Here is a 17,866-nt window from a genome sequence, read left to right as displayed (position 1 = left end):
GTGTCTTTCTGGAGGGCAAGGATGCATGAGTCCCTGTGGGCTGCAAGATACAGGGTAGCAGGGAGCTCCAAGTGCTCCATCCCCTCCACACCTCCCAACTGCCCGCAACCAGAGGCGCCACCTGCAGGGCCCCCGCAAGGGGCTGCCTTCCCAGCCCCAAGGCCACGCCTGGAACCTCACTGGGATCTTGAAGGCATCCACAGAGACCGGGTTCTCCATGGAGTCCAGCGAGGGCCGGCGGGCACCAGATGAGGAGTAGCTGACCGGGAAGGCCTGGGCAGGCCGGCGGAAGGTCATCTCAGCCGAGGCAATGGGCGGCTTGTGGGCATTCTTGTGGTAGCGGTGGATGCAGAAGGTGGATAGCAGCACGGATACGATGAAGGAGAAGAGCACAGCAGCCGCAATGACTGTGCGGCAGAGCTCATCACACAACGGGTCTGCAGGTAGAGGAGGGGGGCGTGAGATGACACTCTAGGACAGGTCCCCGCATACCCAGAGGAGTCAGTGCACCATAGCTCTGCCACGCTCACGACAGCCAGGACGTGTGCACAGAAACCAGAAGCCCAGGAGGGCTGGTGGGGAGGGAGGCAAAGCTCCTCCCAGGGGCTTTTGTGTTTTCTTTTTTTATGGCTGCACCTGAAGCATATGGAAGTTCCTGGGCCAGTGATCAAATCTCAGCCACAGCTGCAGTCTACACCACAGCCATGGCAACTCTGGATCTGAGCCTCGTCTGCTACCTACACCACAGCTTGCAGCAACGCTGGATCCTTAACCCACTGAGCGAGGCCAAGGATGGAACCTGCACCCTCATGGATACTAGTGCCACAACGGTAACTCCTGAATTTTCTTTATATAAAGTGAGGAAGAAAAGAAAGTGGCTCAGGACCTGGGCAGTAACAACCCAAATACCAGAAAAGCATCTCTGGGCTCAGGAGTTCCCGTCGAAGTACAGCAGAAACGAATCCAACTAGGAACCATAAGGTTGAGGGTTCGATCCCTGGCTTCGCTCAGTGGGTTAAGGATCTTGCGTTGCTGTGAGTTGTGGTGTAGGTCGCAGATGCAGCTCGGATGTGGCATTGCTATGGCTATGGTGTAGACTGGCAGCTGTAGCTGTGATTAGACCCCTAGCCTGGGAACCTCCATATGCCACTGGGCTCAGACAGGAAAGCTCCTTAGGTGCTCAGTGGTGTACCTGATGCTTCATAAGGAGCACCTGGAGGCTCCAGTTGGGAGGGTAGGGACCCTGTAGGCCAATGCCAAGGGCCCAGCAAGGGCTCTGTACAGGGACAACTAAGCAGATGCTGAGTTACCTAGTAGAACTAATTTGCCAGTCCAATCTTCATTATTGAACTTGGGGCCTAAAGGCAGTCTTAGAGGTGCTGACCCAGCTCCCTGTCTGCACAGATGGGGGTACCAAGACCTCTGAGAGAAGGAAAACGGTCTCCTGGGTTTCTGTGTCTTGCTGCAATTTCCTCCCTCGCTCGCTTACTTCTGAGGTTCAGGGAGGTGTGGGGACCCCTGCCCGCATGCCATTCCCCCATCCACTGACCCTGGTTATCTTCTGGCTCACAGAAGCACTTCTTCTCCTCAGGGAAGCAGTTGCAGATACCGAAGCCAGCTTTAATCCCCCGGCGCTCCCCTGGCTCGTGCCCACCAATGATGCTGCCGCCCCCTGGTGACAGATATAGCCCGCTCAGCAGCCCACTCAGCTTCTAGGTGGTCCTGAGCAGCCGGGACCACCTGAGATGCACCTCCCCACCTGACAACAGCATACACAGGCCCTGGGAGAGCAGTGAGCTCAGAAGTCTGGGTCACCAGGGCAAGAGGCATGGCGAGGCCACACCCTCAGCCATCCCAGGTCCTGCCCTTGCTCAGGTGGCATGTGAGGCTCAAGGGCTGCTTACGGAGGCAGTCCTGGGGGCAGATGTGGGCATCTTTGCTCTCCACGGCATCACAGTGGCCGTCAGGGCAGGTCTTGATGCTGGGGGAGCAGGTGGAGAAGTTCCTGGTGATTCCTATGACACACAGCAGGCCGGTTACCACCACAAAGGTGCACTCACCCTGAGCAGACCTCTAGGGCAAGAAGGGCTGCACCCCAGGGCCCCCCAGGCTAACCTGGCCCCCAGCCCCACTCCACTCCCCGCCAGGAGGAATAAATCGAGGCCTGAGCAGAACCACCATGCACGGAGCCCCACCAGCAGGCGCATGCCTGAGGAGAGCTCCAGGGTCCTGAGTGTATAGGGCAGCCCGGGTGGGGAGGCCCGGAGGGGCTGGGCAGACTCAGGGCTGCACCCGGCCTCACATCAAGGAGGCCAGGAGAGATGAGAACTGACTAGATAAGACTGGCACCCTCTCAAGGCCACAATATGAATAGGATCCTCACAGTGACCCTCCATGGGCGGGGCTCAGAGCCAGTTGCTGTCCACGTCCGAGCCTGCTCAGGCCCTTCCTGCTTGGGGCCAAACCCCCTGGAGAAGGACCCTCCAGCTAGAGCCTCTCTGTTCTAGCTATAGCCCAGCCATCCCCAAGCCCAGAGTGTAGCCTCAGGCACCTGTGATCCCTCAGCGATCACCAGCCTGAATGTGTGGTCTGGTCCCTGAACTTACCTCCACCCTCTCCTGGCATCAGGAGCCACGACAGGGGATAAGGCACTGGGGAACAGACAGCGTAGGGGTTGCGGGGGGCATCGCAGGGGCTGGCAGATCGCCCCGCTCTGCTGGGGGCCTACCTTTGCCGTCTCCCTGTCTCCACTCGCACCTGCCATTCAGAGAGCCCAGGCCGCCACACTCCTCACACTCGGGCTGCCTCTTGCTGACCGCGCAGGACAGGGGGCAGCCTGGCTCCTCAGCCACATCTGGGGGTGGAAGAAGTCAGGTTACGGGGGCCCAGCCTGGGCCTGGTGTCTGCCCAGGCACCCACGAATATAGGCAGCACTGGTTGAGCTGCATTGAGCCCAAAGGGAAGGGAGTAACTAGGGACCAGGGTGAAGGGCAGTGATGGGGCCTGACAGGGAATGGGTGGTACCATTGTCCCAAAGCGGGGACAGCTACTGGGCTGAGATTAAGTATAGAGAGAGGATGTGAGGTGACCACACTCAGCCAATGATACATAGGACACCCAGTGAAACCTGGACTTCGGATCACAGTGAATACATGCTTATGCATAATTATATAGTAAGTACTTCCCTCATATCATGGTAACACACTTGGAAATCTGTCTTTAAGAGACCCTGCAAAAGATGTACTTACACTCCCCAAGTTGCTTGTACTTTTCTTGTTTCCTGAAATTTACATTTAACCACCGGGCCTCTATTATTTTCTTTTTTTTTTTTCTTCTTCTTAGGGCCGCACCCGCAGCGTTCAGAAGTTTCCAGGCTATGGGTCAAATCAGAGCTGTAGCTGCTGGCCTACACCACAGCCACAGCAACACTGGATCCAAGCCACATCTGCGAACTTCGCTGCATCTTAAGGCAATGCCGATCCTTAACCCACCAAGCAAGGCCAGGGATCGAGCCTGCATCCTCATGGATACTAGTCAGGTTCTTAATCCGTTGAGCGACAATGGGAACAGGAACTCCCAGGGTCCTCTGTTCTATCTATCAGCCTGAAAGTGAGTGCACGTGTAGGACATGCTGACGGGGTAGTGACAGGTAGCAATCACCCACAACGTGGTCTCTCGAAGCTAAACAGATTCACCCTTTGTCCTTGTCGTCCTTCCAGCTTGGCCGCGCAGCACACACAGTTGTTCTCATCTTAGAGGGAAGGAGGCTGAGGTCCAGGGGAGCCTCCAGTTAGTGAGGGGGAGAGGACCAGGCCCCTCCGTGTGGGAAAAGCTGGAGGCTCTATCACACCCCATCCATTCCGACCCTCCGTGAGGCCCTGGCACTCACATGTCCCCTCCACGGTGACAAGCAGTGAGGCCTGGGTTTGCCTGCGGGTCAGCCGGTCGACAGCCACCACCTTGTACTCGAGCTGGGCACACTCGGACCGCTGCAGGGCCTCCGTGTCATTCACGAACAGGGTCCCCGTGGTGTCCTCAGCCGAGGTGACTATTCCCAGGGCACTGCAGTTGGCGTTGGAGAGCTGCAGCTTGTACTGCACGTGGATGCCACTGAACTCCTGGCAGTTTTCCACGCAGACTTTCCCAATCTAGGCATGGGACACAGGGGGTGCCTTAGCTGGGTGGCTGGTCTGCCTGGGATGGTGGCTGGAGGGACTTCCTGGCAGCCTGAGTCCCAGGACAGTTTCCTGCTCAGCCCAGGGATGGTAGCTCCCTCGACCTCCCTACCCTCCATGTCTCTGGAACCTGCAGAGCCATCCTGCAGCCCTGGCCATCACACCACCGCCCACCCTGCTGCTGGGAGGGAAGGTGAGAGAACACAAAGCACTGGCTTTGGTTGCATGGCTGGCCCTCAGAGAGGTGCTGGCTCGCCAGGCTCATCCCTCACTTGCTCACTCATTCAGACACAAAGGCTGCCCGGATGCTCCCCCTCCCATCTCTTCCAGCCTGGCCAGTGTTGCTCTGGGGCCCGCCACTTCCCATCTTTAGTGCATGTGGCTGGGGTGGTCCACTCCCTGCCCGGGCCACCCACCAGTTAGTCAGAGCTCGGCACCCAGCCTGCAGGATTCATGCAGTGTGGTTGTTTGCCCACAAGGGACCCAACGGGCCCTCTTGGGACTTGGGCTGGACCCCCCAGAAAAGAGGGAATGCTTCTCCCAGGGTTGCTAGACTGACAGTTGCGATCACAGGGGCCTGGACCTGGGCAATTAACTCTATTTTTTTTCCTTTTTTTTGGTCAAACCTTGGGCATATGGAAATTCCTGGGCCAGCGATAGAATCTGGGCTGGATCTGTGACCTATACCACTGGCAAGGCCGATCTTTAACCCACGGTGCTGGGCCAGGAATCGAACATAATACCACAGAGATAAGCCTGATCATTAACCCACTGTGCCACGGCGGGAACTCCAGTTGAACTCTCCTTTTTACTCCTTCATCCACTCAAGTTAAAATTAGGGTTGTAGTGGCTTGAAATCGGAAGCTGTGACTAGTCAAGGCCAAGGGCTGGAGGTTTGGTGGGGGATGAGTGGGGGCAGAGCCCTGCCTGTAGCCACACATCAGGCCCTTGCTCAGTCTTGCTCAGGCCCAGGCAGAGAGCTAGGCTCCTCCAAACCCACCAGTGACACCACAACAAAACCACCTCCTGGTATCTGAGCACTTTCCCATACCAAGGGGACTCGCTTCTACTCTCTCCTGTGATCCCCCAAATTGCCCAAGGACACCACCCTCAATTTACATTCATAAAAATGGTAGAGTGGGTGAGAGGTCACATCAGTCCTAGGCTGGACTGGGATTCAGATCCCCTGTGGTCTTCTGAGTCTATTGGAGTACAGGTGATCCACATCCAGCAACGCCTGCTCCTGCCTGGCCCACTGGACATACCTCAGGACCCTTTGTCCCTCCACTATCCTTGACCCCTGCCTCCAGGAAAGGCCTAGGGGTGGGTGGCAGGTCAGGGAGCCTGGATGTGTCCGGGGGGGGGGGGGGGCAGTTGGAGGACACATGGGTGGCTGGCCCTGGGTGGCTTCCAGGAGTTGAGGGGGCATAGGAACCAACCACAGTAAGTGGCAAAACCACTGGAGGGGAAATACATGGTTCTAAACAGGGCATTCTAAAGAGGATGCATCCACAGAGGTGCCACTAGGAGGAGGCAGCATGTGCGTGCAGTAACTGCAAGAAAATCTTAAGTGCTTAAGAGAAACATTCTAGAAAGAACTGCACCAAAATGCTAAACACTGGTTAATATGAAAAGAAGAGATCACCCCCATCTATCCCTTATCTCCTTTGATAAATACTTATTACTTGCTGTTTATTTGTCTTGGGCATGCAGAAGTTCCCCGGGCCAGGGAATGAACCCTTACCACCGCAGCAACCCAAACTGCTGCAATGACAACACCGGATCCTTAATCCACTGAGCCATAAGAGAACTCCTACTTTAATTTTTTCCACTTCTAGTCATTATGTTCCAAGGAGAAATGCAAAATAAGCTCTAGCAAACATACTTGCTGGAAAACAAAAAGTAGAAGCACTCCCTGCCTTTCCCTGCAGAGGGCGCGCCACTGATAACTGCTGCCTGCATATTCCCACACTTGCAAACTCCCAGCAATGAAGACTCCTTTCGGAACATATGGAGCCATGTGACACCAGTATTGCTACAAACCACTTTTCCACTTAATTCACCAGGAATGTCCTTCCAAGCCAGCATGCATAGATTTACCTGGTGCCGCTCTTTCAGTAGCATAAAACACGCTTTAAAGATACCACAAAGGGAGAGGGCAAAAAAGAGGGGTCTCTGGAGCCCACCAGCCCAGCTTGTGACTGTCCCACTTCCATGGACCCAGCCTCTCTGGATCTGTGCTCATGGCTCCCCTAGGTCACTCCGTCTATGGCTTAGCTCAGGGAGGGGGTGTTGCCCACCCCCCACCCCCCACTTGAAGTCTGCTAAATGGAGGACCCCACCCTGGGGGTCCCCCTCTCTATGCGCCCCTCCCCAGGCAGGTAGTGGCTCACCTGGGCAAAGCGGTGGGCCCGCCTGCTCACAGCAAAGGAGTAGGCGCTGGGCAGGTGCAGGCTGACGGGCAGCACGGACACATTGAAGTGGAGAAGGAGGACTCCCTCTCCGGGGCCCTGGAAGTCTGAGTCGTTGACCAGCACGGCCAGCTGCACCGCCCGGTTCTCCAAGATGGAGAGGCTCCGGTTGAGAACCAGCCCTGCAGGTGGGGGCACAGTGATGATGGGTGGGGGTCCTGCCAGTGGGAAACACTGCCCCACACCCCTGCACACCTCCTCCCAAACACAAGCAGGTACTTCCAGCCACACAGTGCAGATAACACACTTGACAAGAGGCACTAAGTTATAACTACTATTTAAATGTTAGCTTCTGTGCTGAGCTGGAAGCCCAGAACGCCCCTCTCAGCTGGGAGGTAATCTGGTAACCCGTGTGTGCGTTGCATGTGCAATGTGTGATATGTGTGGGGTAGGCACACACAGGGTAAAGACCCCTCGGATCCCCCAGGTCTCTAGCATCTGGGCGCTTCCATACTTCTATGCACCTGCCGTGTGCCAAGGCTATAGTGGGGGCAGAAAAGGGGGGCTGTGGCACACATGTGTACAGAGTGAGTGACCGGGGGCAAGGATGACACTTCCCTCGCATGGGACAGAGGCCTTCAGAGGCTTGGTGGGGGAGGGGAGGATGAGAAGCCGATAGGGCCGGGCCAGGCAGAAGCCGGTAAAGGCACCCGTGATCCTGGGTTTCCCAGAAGCAGATCCCCAAGCGAGAACCCAAGTGCAAGTGGGGTGAAAGGTGGCCCTGTAAAGCACCAGCAGGAGGGCAGGGCAGCCAGGCAGGTACTGAGGATGTCCTGCCCTGCAGGTGAGTGCTGTGGCCACCTGGGCGTAGCCCTGAAGGTGGGTGCATTCCCAGAGCAGACAGGACAACCAACTCAGAACCTTCCAACTCTAGGACACAGAGCTGCCATTGGACATCAACATGCTCCTGCCACCTTAGCAGAGTTGTCGGGAGTTGGGGTAAAGGCAGTAATCCCTGGGCACTGGGCACCTGGCAGGTGGCAAAGTAGATGCCAGGGCCCAGAGGAAGGCCTCAGGTGATGACATACGTGTTGGCAGGAGCAGTGAGCCCCAGAGGGGTCAGCATGGGGGATGCCAGGGGGTCCTTGGGGCAGTTCAGGGAGAGAGGGGAGCCTGTGGGCACCACCAAAGTGGCTGAGGCAAGCCCAGCAGAAATAAGGAAGGGCAGGGGTGGGGGGTGGAAGGGGAAGCTGTCTGGGGCCCAAGGGGCCAGGACAGGTGTGTGTGTGTGTGTGTGCGCGCGCACACAGGGTGCTGCCCTGCCCAAGAGTGGGCTGCCGGTTAACCCTAGGGGGCCCATCCAGGCCACTCCTGCCCTCTCTTACTGTAGTCATGTATGGTGGCCCGCACAAAGCTGCCGTTGACCTGGGCCAAGGTCTCGTTGGGCAAGTGCTCTACTCGGAAGGTCTGGAGGGCCCAGGTGTCCCTGGAGAGCAGTGTGTTCGTGTACCGTCGCAGGAGCTCCCCAGATGCTGGCACCACATCTGCATCGAAGACACGCAGCGTGGCCACCACAGTGCCCTGCAGAGATGAGGGAGTGCCAGTTAGAGTCCCTAAAGCCAGAGACCATGGAGGGAGGGGGCAGGTGCCCCACAGGTGGACCAAGTGTGCAGTCAGAGCTGGCTCTAGGGACAGACTCACTTGGGTTCACCCTTCCTGGGCCACTGCACCTCACCTGTGCAGAAGATGTGCTAGGCATCTACAGATCTTCCGGAAGAATGGATTAGAGCAGATGCCCTGGTGCTCCACTCTCATCCAGGTCCCCAGAGAACACAGCGGGCACCCCCACTCTCTCCTGAGGACACCAGGCACCACAGGGTGGGTGAGTTAGCTCAGAGTCACACAGTGATAGCTAGCATAGCTGGGGTCCAAGCCCAGGTGTCCAAGCATCTTCTGTACACCAGGCTGGAGGAGATCATGAGGAAGGTTCTGAGCAAAGTCAAAGGCATCTCTGCTCTCACTGCTAACCAAGGCTCCCCAATGTCACCACAAGGCGGTCCTGCCAGGTTTGTGAGACATTTCCTTAGAATGGGTTTGCCTACCACCCACCTGCCAAACCTGCCCTGAGGTGCCGAGAGAAGCAGGCAATAACGACATAGGTCCCCATTCTCCACTCACTCCACCGGCCTGCCGGCTGCAGGATGGGCCGAGGCCCAGTAGGTGGCAGTCATGCTCCACCTCAGTGAACCAGAGAAGGGATGGGCTGGGCTGGGCCAGGCAGGGAGATCGCGGTGGGATCCACCATTCAGGCTTTCTTCACTGCCTGGGAACCACCCCCTGACCCCGAAAGTCAAACCCTTGAGGGGCTGACAACCCGGGGAAGGCGGTGCCCTCCTGGCAGATGTCCCCTTCCCCTCCTCTGGGCAGCGCGCCCCGCCCGCACAGGGGCACATGTGCGCCCCTCAGATGTGAGCCCGGGCACAGCTGGGAACCCAGCCGCCCTACCCTGCAACCCCCTCCCCCCAAGCAGGGGTCAGCGGGGTGCTGGCGGGCCTAGTCTCCTTTCTTCTCCTCAGCTATCCCAGAGGGCAACAGAAAATCCCACAGACTGAAAGACAAACGAATGACAAGTAACTAGATGGCTGATCAGCCACACGTCTGGCTAGGAGTCAATGGCGGAGGGAGGGACCTAGACACGAAGAGAGAGGACACCGGACAAGCACCCGGGGGCGGGGAACAGGCACCTCCTTCCGCTTGAACTCCACCACTGCGCTGGCGGTGTCGATGCCCCCAAGGAAGGTGGGAGCACAGTCGTCCTCGTCGTACACCGTCACGGGGAAGGGCACCATCACCTCCTCCTCGCGTGCGCCCACACGCACAGTGCACGCGGCCACCAGCTCATACTTCTCCCGCTGCTCACGGTCCAGGGCCCAGCGTGTGCTCACCTCCAGGCTGTCGGCGGCGCAGCGGAAGGGCAGACTCTCACCTGAGCACCAAACACACCAGAAACCCCGGGAATGACTCCCGGGAAGGGGAAAGGCTGAGCTACCTCCCCCTGGTGCCTACTGGGAGAGGCGCACGGGAATGGGCTTTGCGAACAGAGCTGGGCGGCAGCAGCCCCCTGTTGTTTATGTTGCACTTCCCCCTCCACCGCCCTGCGCGCTCCTTCTCAGCTCCACCATGGGGCATAGCGCTCCATGCAGAATTAGCAGAATTGTGCCCTAAGCTTCCACGGTGGTTGCAGCGTCACTGGTGCTCATGGAGAAGGGTGGGGACCAGGAAGCCTGCATCAGGTCCTCATCCTGACTACCCTGGGAGGGCTGGGCACACCCCTCTACCCACCTTGCCTCTGCTATGGGAAGGGCTGGCACCAGCTCAGCTGGACTGCAGGCCCAGATAGTCAGCTCCCACCATTTGCTGGTTTTTGAAAAAAAGTTAGGATTTTTTTTTCTTTTTTTTTAATTATGGAAGCAATGTGTGCTCATTTTAGAGAATGGGAGGAATAAAGCCACAGTTTCACCACTGGAAGACAAACACAGTGGACATTCAGGGTCTGTTTACATTGCCATACAAGTATTTCTGACTGCCCGGTTTGAATTCCTACCCTATCCACACTCTGACTGTGTGGCCTGAGTTTGGTCGTTCTGTCTCTCTGTGCCTCAGTTTCCTCGCCAGAAGAGGAGATGATGAAGGCTAAAGTGGCTGTTCCTTGCCAGACATGGCTGTATGTTCAGTGATGCACATTATCTTCCTACAACCCGTTGAGGGGAGGACCAGTAACAACAACACACACTTCAACCCAAGTCCATCCGGGAATCCATCTTCTGGAAATGATCCAGAAAGGGGGAAATGCTGAAGGTCAACACTGAGCACCCCACAGCCAACCATTAGGGGGGGTCACAACAGAGCCATACATTACATGTGAATTACACATATGGGAAATGCTTATCATATAATGCTTCCCTCTATTGTTTATGGTTACATTCCCCCCACCCCCCGCTGGCCCTGCCGCTCAACAAAATCAAAATTTAATCATGGGCTGTTTTAGCAAAAAAGGGCAGCATGCTAAACCATATGCTTTGCTGGCAATCTTGTACAAAGACACCACTCCCTGTGCAGGGAAAATGGAAGGATGCTGGGGGAGTGTGAGTGACCCCTTTACTTACTTTAGTGAGATTTCCTTTAACATTATTATCGTGTGTGTGCCCTCAGCCTGGTGTGAATCCAGGTTCTACTTACCAGTGGTCCAGCTACTGAGTGTCCCTTTTCAGTCCCAGTTCCTTGCCTTTAAGTGGTTTAATGGCCCATCACTAGTGGCTGCCTTCGCTCACCTCCATTGGAATCCAACCCCTTCTCCTCCATGCCAGCTCCTGGCCTCCCCAGGGCGATCGTGTGGCAGGGCCATCAGGTGGCAAGGGTAGGTGTCCTTGCAGCTGCCCAGGCAGAATCCTGGAACCATGTTTGGTTCCCTCTTTCTTCCAGCACCTCACATCCAACTCACCAGGAAAACCTGCTGGATCTTCCTTTGAAACACACTCAGAATCTGCATGCTTCTTGTTTGCCCCAAGGCTTCCACCCTCACCCCAGTCCTCATCCTCTCATTCAAGGATTTCTCCTGCCTCTTGATTGTTTCCTGGCTTCCCCCCTCAACCCACTGTGAACCATCTCTCTCTCTCTTTTTTTTTTAGGGCCGAACCTGTGCATATGGAAATTCCCAAGCTAGGGGTCAAACCGGAGCTACTGCTGCTGGCCTACACCACAGCCATAGCAACTCAAGATCTGAGCCTCATCTGCAACCTACACCACAGTTCACAGCAACACCAGATCCCCTAACCCACTGAGCAAAGCCAGGGGTCAAATCTGCATCCTCATGGATACTAGTTGGGTTCAGATTTGTTTCCTCTGTGCCACAACAGGAATTCAGCTGAACCATTTCTGTCAGCAGACAGACTAATCTTTTAAAGTTAAATCAGGTCCTATCAAGGACCCCCTCAGACGTCTTCCATGATTCCCCATTCCTTCAAGGGGAAGCCCAGCCTCCTTCCCAGGAACTTCTCTGCCCTCAGCAGCCTCCACATCAGCCATCATTCAGTCCTTCAGCTACACGGGGGGGTCTCACTTCCATGCTCTCAAAGCAGTTCACCCTGCTTGCCTGGTACCCTCGGTCTCTGCTCCAGTGCCCCTTTCTCAGCCACCTGATCTGAGATGGGGTCCCCCCTGCTCCATGCCCTCCCCCTGGTCCCTTCAGAGGCCATCCAAGTTCCCTAGCATGAGTGTTCCCAGGAATCAAAGCTCTAGGCAGGCAGGATTTTGGCCTGATTTGTTCCCCTAGAACAGTGCCTACCCGTGGCGGGCACACACAAGAGCCTCATGGACTTCTGAATGAATGGATGATGTGGTGGTGGAGACTAGAATGGATGGCTCGTATGGCAAGACCACAGTGGGTCTGTGGCACTGAGGGACAGCTCCACGTGGCCAGCACTCACCTCCCAGGAGGCTGTACGCTACACTGACGTTGGGGCAGAGGAACTGTACAGGCAGCAGGCGGAATTGGTGGAAGGTTCCAGGAGGCCTATTCTCCCGAATGCGGAAGGACAGGCTTGCCTCGGGGAAGCAGAGATCCCGGGGTTTGAGGGCTCCACAAGCCGGGAAGGAAGCATTGATGAAGGAGAAATACACCCGGGCACAGCCTGGCCACTGGCACTCGCTCTCTCGAAGGGACGCAGGTGACAGGAAGACCTGGAGGTAAACAGTGAGCAGGGGGAAGCCGCCGTCTGCAGAGAGAGAAGTGAGAAGTCAAGTGTGGTGTGGCGTCAGCCACACCTGCCAGGTGGGGGGCGGTGGGGGGGAGCAGGAGCTCAGGGCTGGTGGAAAGCTCAGTCCTCTCCATGGTCCAGAGGGCTCTGCTGGTGCACTGCTGCCCTGGCCACTTCAGGGCCCTTCTGCTCCCTCAGCCTGGGGGTGTTTTGCATACCCACCTCTCTTGCTATTCAGGTCTCAGCTCACATACCCTCCCCCTCAGGGAGGTGCCCTGAGTCCTGGGTCTAACACCAGGTAGAGAGCTTCTAGGTTGGGCTCTTGCCACAAAAGGGGACCCTTTCCCCGCCCTCCCCCAGGCAGTTTCACTGTGGAGCACCTCTGCAGAGACACAGACTTCCCAGAACCTAGAGACAGGATCTTTTCCTTCCTTCCTCCCTCCCTCCCTCCCTCCCTCTTCCTTATGGCTGCACCCACAGCAATGGAAGTTCCTGGGCCAGGGTCTGAACCTGAGCTGCAGCCACAGCAACGTCAGATCCTTTAACTCACCGCACCAGGCTAAGATCGATCCTGCACCTCTGGAGTGATCCAAGCCGCTGCAGTGAGATTCTTAACCCGCTGCACTATAGTGGGAACTCCTAGAGGGGATTTCTGGCAAGTTCCATCATGGAGGCACCACAGTGACTTCCCTTCCAACCAATTGGGCTCTCACCTGGGGTAGGGGCTCTTCCTGGGGCCTCTATCTCTGCCACAGGGAAATGGCTGCCTCTCACATCTGCTCTTCTCAAAGTCATTGGTTCTTTGTGCTTCTTAGCCTGAACTTTGCTGTTCCAGTCCCCTGCTGGGGTTAATAATTCTCTATACAAATGTTCCCAGTTCAAATTACTGTGCTTTGTCTCCTGCCTGGGTCTGATAGGGACATGAGGCTGCTTTCCAATCATGAACAAAACAGGCCTCCTATGAAAACTCAGATCCTCGGCAAACTCCACCCTGGCCTCCACCCCAGGGGCCCTGGTTCTTCAAGTTCCCCACTGGGGGCTCGAGATGAATATGGTGGCCACTAAGTGTGTGCAGAACCAAGACCTATCTCCAGTGCTACCTCCACCAGGAACTATCTGGGGTGCCCTCAGCGAGCGACGGGGAGGGGATATCTTTCCTTGGGGACCCTGGCTTCACTTGTCGGATAGGTGCGGCTATTCTGTCCCTACTGGGTAGCACCACCTGTTCTGTGTTCACAGGTAGGCCTGCCTCTCACCACACTTGGGAGCTCAGGGCTGGTGTGAGGGTCCAAGAAGGCCATGTTTCTGGAAGAGGTGCTCAGCAGGGCAGCTCCTGGCTGTGTGATCACCATTTTGTGCCATGAGGCAAAACTCTGCTCCACAACCCCCTCCCCTCAAGAACCAGTGTCACATGTGGCCTTCACTCCAGCTTGGATCCCTGCACTGAGGCGCTGGCTAGGCCTTCCCCTGCTCTATTTTCCTCCCTGGCACCAGGCCACGTCCCCACCAGGTGCCAAGGGCAGTTTTCTGCTGATGGGATGACAGGCTTTCCAGCAGGTTCTAGATCCTCTACTAAATCAAGACCTGGGTTTCTTTCCCTCTTAATGCCTTTCTCACAAGCCCAAAGCCTTGTTAACCCAACTGGAAGAGGCACCTGGATCCAGCATGGAAAGGGCACCCAAATCCTTCACATGGGTTCTCCAAAATCCTAACTGCCTCCGAAGGCCCAAGGGTCATCAATGGTTCCCTTACCAGGCTAAACACAGAGGCAGGCCAGCCTCATCTCCCTCCCTCCACTCTTAGGCAATGGGAGTCACAGGAGTCATAGGGAAAGCCACCATCTGTGTGATGCGCGCCATAGGAGGATGAGGCAAGGTGGTGGGTGTCGGGGTGAGATGTGTGTGTGTGTGTGTGTGTGTGTGTGTTGGGGGGGGTCAAGGGTTCTCCCTTACTTCGGATGCTGAGCTTCTCCCAGGAGCTGTGGTCCAGGCTCTGGTTAAGGTAGAGAAGCCCCGTGTCCTCCTGGATGCGGATCCAGTCATTCTCGTGCAGCCGTGTGCGGTAGACGCCATAGAGGTGCTGGCCCAGGCGGAAGCTGGGCACCTCCCCGGAGACATCCTGCAGGGCGTGGACGTAGAGCAGAGGCATGCCCGCCGGCTGGTCCACGTACAGCTTCTCCCAGTAGGCATCCCTTGAGAAGTAGAGTCCCAGCGGGGCTGCAGGAAGCAGGGAGGCATGTGAAAGAGGTGACAGCAGAGCCTGGAGCAGCCTCCCAGGGAGGCCAGTGTTCCCCAGTGGCTGTATTTCAGATTTTAAGAAGAGCTTCTTTGTGGACCAAAAAAGAAAATTCACTCAAAATTCTGATCTTAGGAGTTCCCATCATGGCTCAGAAGTTAATGAACCCAACTAACATCCATGAGGATGCAGGTTTGATCCCTGGCCTCGCTCAGTGGGTTAGGGATCTGGAGTTCCCCTGAGCTGTGGTGTAGGTAAGCAGACACCACTTGGATCCCACGTTGCTGTGGCGTAGGCAGGCAGCTGCAGCTCCGATTCAACCCCTAGTCTGGGAACCTCCATAAAAGTAAAAAAAAAAAAGTAAAATTCTGATTTTAGTAGGGTCTTTCTCATCTGTAGTCCTAAGAACATCAACACACTACTATTTGTATAACTAAACATTAATTGCAAAAACACCGCTTTAAAACAGAAAAAGAAGTGAGGCAGCATAAAACAGTGGCAAAGTCATTCTTGATTACTCTAGTTCAATAAACAAGTAACCTACTCAGCTGGGAGTTCGCCCAGGCTTCTGAGCAAATCACATGGAGTCAGAGTTTTCAAGTGGACAAGACACTGCCAGACAAGCCAGGCAGGTGGCAGTCGCCCAAGATGAACAAAGCCCTTTAAGTAACAAATCTATAGCTGAAGTCAAACACACTCATAGCATATGACCCAGAAATTCTGCCCCATTTATCTGAGAGAAATGAAAATACATGTCCATCAAATGACTTATTCACCAATGGTGGAGTTGTTCACAGAGCCAAGAACTGGAAACAGCCCAGATGTGCTCCAGCGGGGGAATGGATAGGCAAATGGTGGTATGTCACACATGGGACCCTGCATGGCCAGGACAGGGTGTGAAGAGGTGACAGCCTGGATGGATCACACAGATGTCACAGGAAGCAGAAGGAGCAGTGCAGTGGAACCACATGGCAGGGTTCCAGACTGATTTTAGGTGGAAGAAATCAGACTGGGTAGCTGCTGGGGGTGGAGGAAGGCAAGAGACTTCGAAGGGCAGGTGGGACGTTCCGGGGAACATAAAGGCTCCAGAGTCTTGTCACGGGTGTGGGTCACATGGGCCCAGCTGCCTGTCAACAATGCACAGCTAAGATTTGTGCATTTCAACCTATGTAAATTTTGCCTAAGAAGCTGATCACCAGGGGGCTGTGGGTAGAGCTGGAAATGCCACGAGGAAGGTGGGGGCTGACCTTAGCCGCAGTGAGTCCATGGGGTACTTGTCCTACTACTTGGCTGACTTTTTTCATGATAAAACATTTTTCATCATAAGAAAAGTTCTAAAAAACAGTAAGAACTTTAAAAAAGATGGATAAATGTGCCAACAATGCTTCAAAACCTCTACAAAGCACACCAAAAAATCGCCAGATAAAGCAAACATTAGAAATACTGTACTTGGGCGTAACTGATTTCTCCTTTCAATTGGTTTATTCCCACCTGCATCCCGCTTCTCCTGCAGCCATCAGGGTGACTAGTTGGTCCTCTCTGCACCAGCAGAGGACACCCTGAGGCTGCCTGGGGTCTTGAAGACACAGGTGGGTGTAGGCAACGATCAAGTGTCAAGTGAACTCAGGTGAAGAGAACAGGCAAGACCTTCTGGATCCTAAAGTGGTAAAACAGTAAGAAAACTAGGAGCTAGGAACTAGGAACGTTTCCCAAGGATGACCTCAAAGGCAGCCAGGCTGGGACTGCCCACTTGGTGGGAAATGTGCACTTGATCCTGCCCGCCCAGCAAGGGTGCTACCCTGCCAGCCAGGCCGGGACCACAGAACCAGGGGGAGAGAGGGAGCAGGAGAAAGGGAAGGAGGGGAAAGAGAAAGGGGGTTAATGAGAAAGGGGGAGAGGAGGAGGGGCAAGGGAGAGAGGCTCTGTCAAGGGTCAAAGGCCTGGCCCTGCATATCCCACACTAAACAGCATTGCCACGGCTTTGGCGTAGGTCACAATTGAGGCGTAGGTTTAATCCCCAGGAACTTCCACATGCTGCAGGAGCAGCAAAAAGAAAAAAAAAAATCTAAAAAACAGAGATGGAGTGAAGGGGGGCACATGCATGGTGCTGACCTTCCAGACCTTCAGAAGCTGCTCCCTAGAGGGGCTATCCCTGGGGTGGGGCCAGCATTACTGGGCCTCTGCAGGTGCAGCACAGGGATGGGCAGCCTGGGACCTCCAGGCTCTGTGCCGTGGTCTTCCTGCCCCGCAGCCTCTTGAGGGAGGCTCCACCCCAGAGCATCACACTGCCTGCCACCCAGGGGGAGGCCGCCAAAGAAGCCCAATGATGAAGTCTCACTGGGGACTCTGGGAAGGCAGCGCTGGGACCCTGCTTCCCCCACCCAGGGTCTCCATGCAGAGACCACAGGCAGGAGCAGCCCACATGGAAACACATTCTCCTCTCTGCACTGGCCCATGGGGACACGGGATGCCCTCCAGATGCCCTCAGGGCTCCATTTTGAGGATTTAGTAGCTGACCCTCAGAAGGGATGGGAGGCAGTGCAAAGGGCTGTGTTGGCCCTGAACAGCTGCAAGGCTGGCCTCTTCTCTGCTGCTGTTACAGATGGCTCTGGCTCAGATCAGGCCTTCTGCAAGCTGGGCCGAGTGATGGGCCACAGCTGACAGGTCCTCCAAGAGTCCCCACACAGCTAGGATTCACCCTGCAGGCTCCATTCCCGGGAGAAGCACCCACACTCCCAGAGTTTGGGGGCCCAAAGTGGACCCTACAACACTGCTCATCACTGCTATCTCCTCACCTGATAGGAAAGGAGGGACAGCTGCAGAGGGGTCCCTGACAGAGCCCGGCTGCCACCTCCCACCAGGAGGCACACAATGCGGCCTGGCAGAGTAACCTGGGGTCTGCCCTCCTCAGGGGGCCACCCAGCCTCTTCTCAGAAATCAGAGGGGCTCCTAGCCCCCTATCCAGCCCCATGAAGGCCAGGTCCCAGAAGACAGGCTCAGAAGGGGGATCAGAACCAGGCACCACTCTGCTGCCCAAGACAAGGGCCCGCATCACCAGCAGCCATTTCTTTTTCCTCCAACCTCCCACAGGTCAGAGGGTCTGGGGGGAGCTGTGTGGGCGGGGGAGGGAGGGGTCTGGGGAAGGGGCCAAGAAGCTGATGCTCACTGCCCTACAGACAAGAGGAGGAAAGGCTCTCCCTCCCCCCACTCCCACCTTCTCCAGAGGACCTGGCCACTGCAGCCTCCCACCGCCTCTCAACAGTGCCCTGGGGGGTGAGTGCAGCCAGCT

General features: G+C 56.0%; 1 protein-coding gene across 2 annotated transcripts in view; it reads right to left on the bottom strand.

The window, feature by feature from the left end:
- The window catches only part of RET (ret proto-oncogene), a 55,907-nt gene that overhangs the window by 16,059 nt on the left and 21,982 nt on the right, over positions 1–17,866 (bottom strand). For both annotated transcript variants that reach the window (XM_047761056.1, XM_047761057.1), the window contains exons 2-11: positions 14,295–14,558; positions 12,073–12,360; positions 9,331–9,572; positions 7,972–8,167; positions 6,569–6,768; positions 3,890–4,148; positions 2,729–2,854; positions 1,905–2,015; positions 1,550–1,672; positions 181–437 (exon numbers count right to left, since the gene is read on the bottom strand). In XM_047761056.1, the coding sequence (XP_047617012.1) occupies positions 181–437; positions 1,550–1,672; positions 1,905–2,015; positions 2,729–2,854; positions 3,890–4,148; positions 6,569–6,768; positions 7,972–8,167; positions 9,331–9,572; positions 12,073–12,360; positions 14,295–14,558 (2,066 nt within the window). The remainder of the gene's footprint in view (positions 1–180; positions 438–1,549; positions 1,673–1,904; positions 2,016–2,728; positions 2,855–3,889; positions 4,149–6,568; positions 6,769–7,971; positions 8,168–9,330; positions 9,573–12,072; positions 12,361–14,294; positions 14,559–17,866) is intronic.

Source organism: Phacochoerus africanus, chromosome 15 (genome assembly GCF_016906955.1).
Source record: "Phacochoerus africanus isolate WHEZ1 chromosome 15, ROS_Pafr_v1, whole genome shotgun sequence".
NCBI classification, from domain to species: domain Eukaryota; kingdom Metazoa; phylum Chordata; class Mammalia; order Artiodactyla; family Suidae; genus Phacochoerus; species Phacochoerus africanus.
This window is presented reverse-complemented; position numbering and strand designations above follow the sequence as displayed.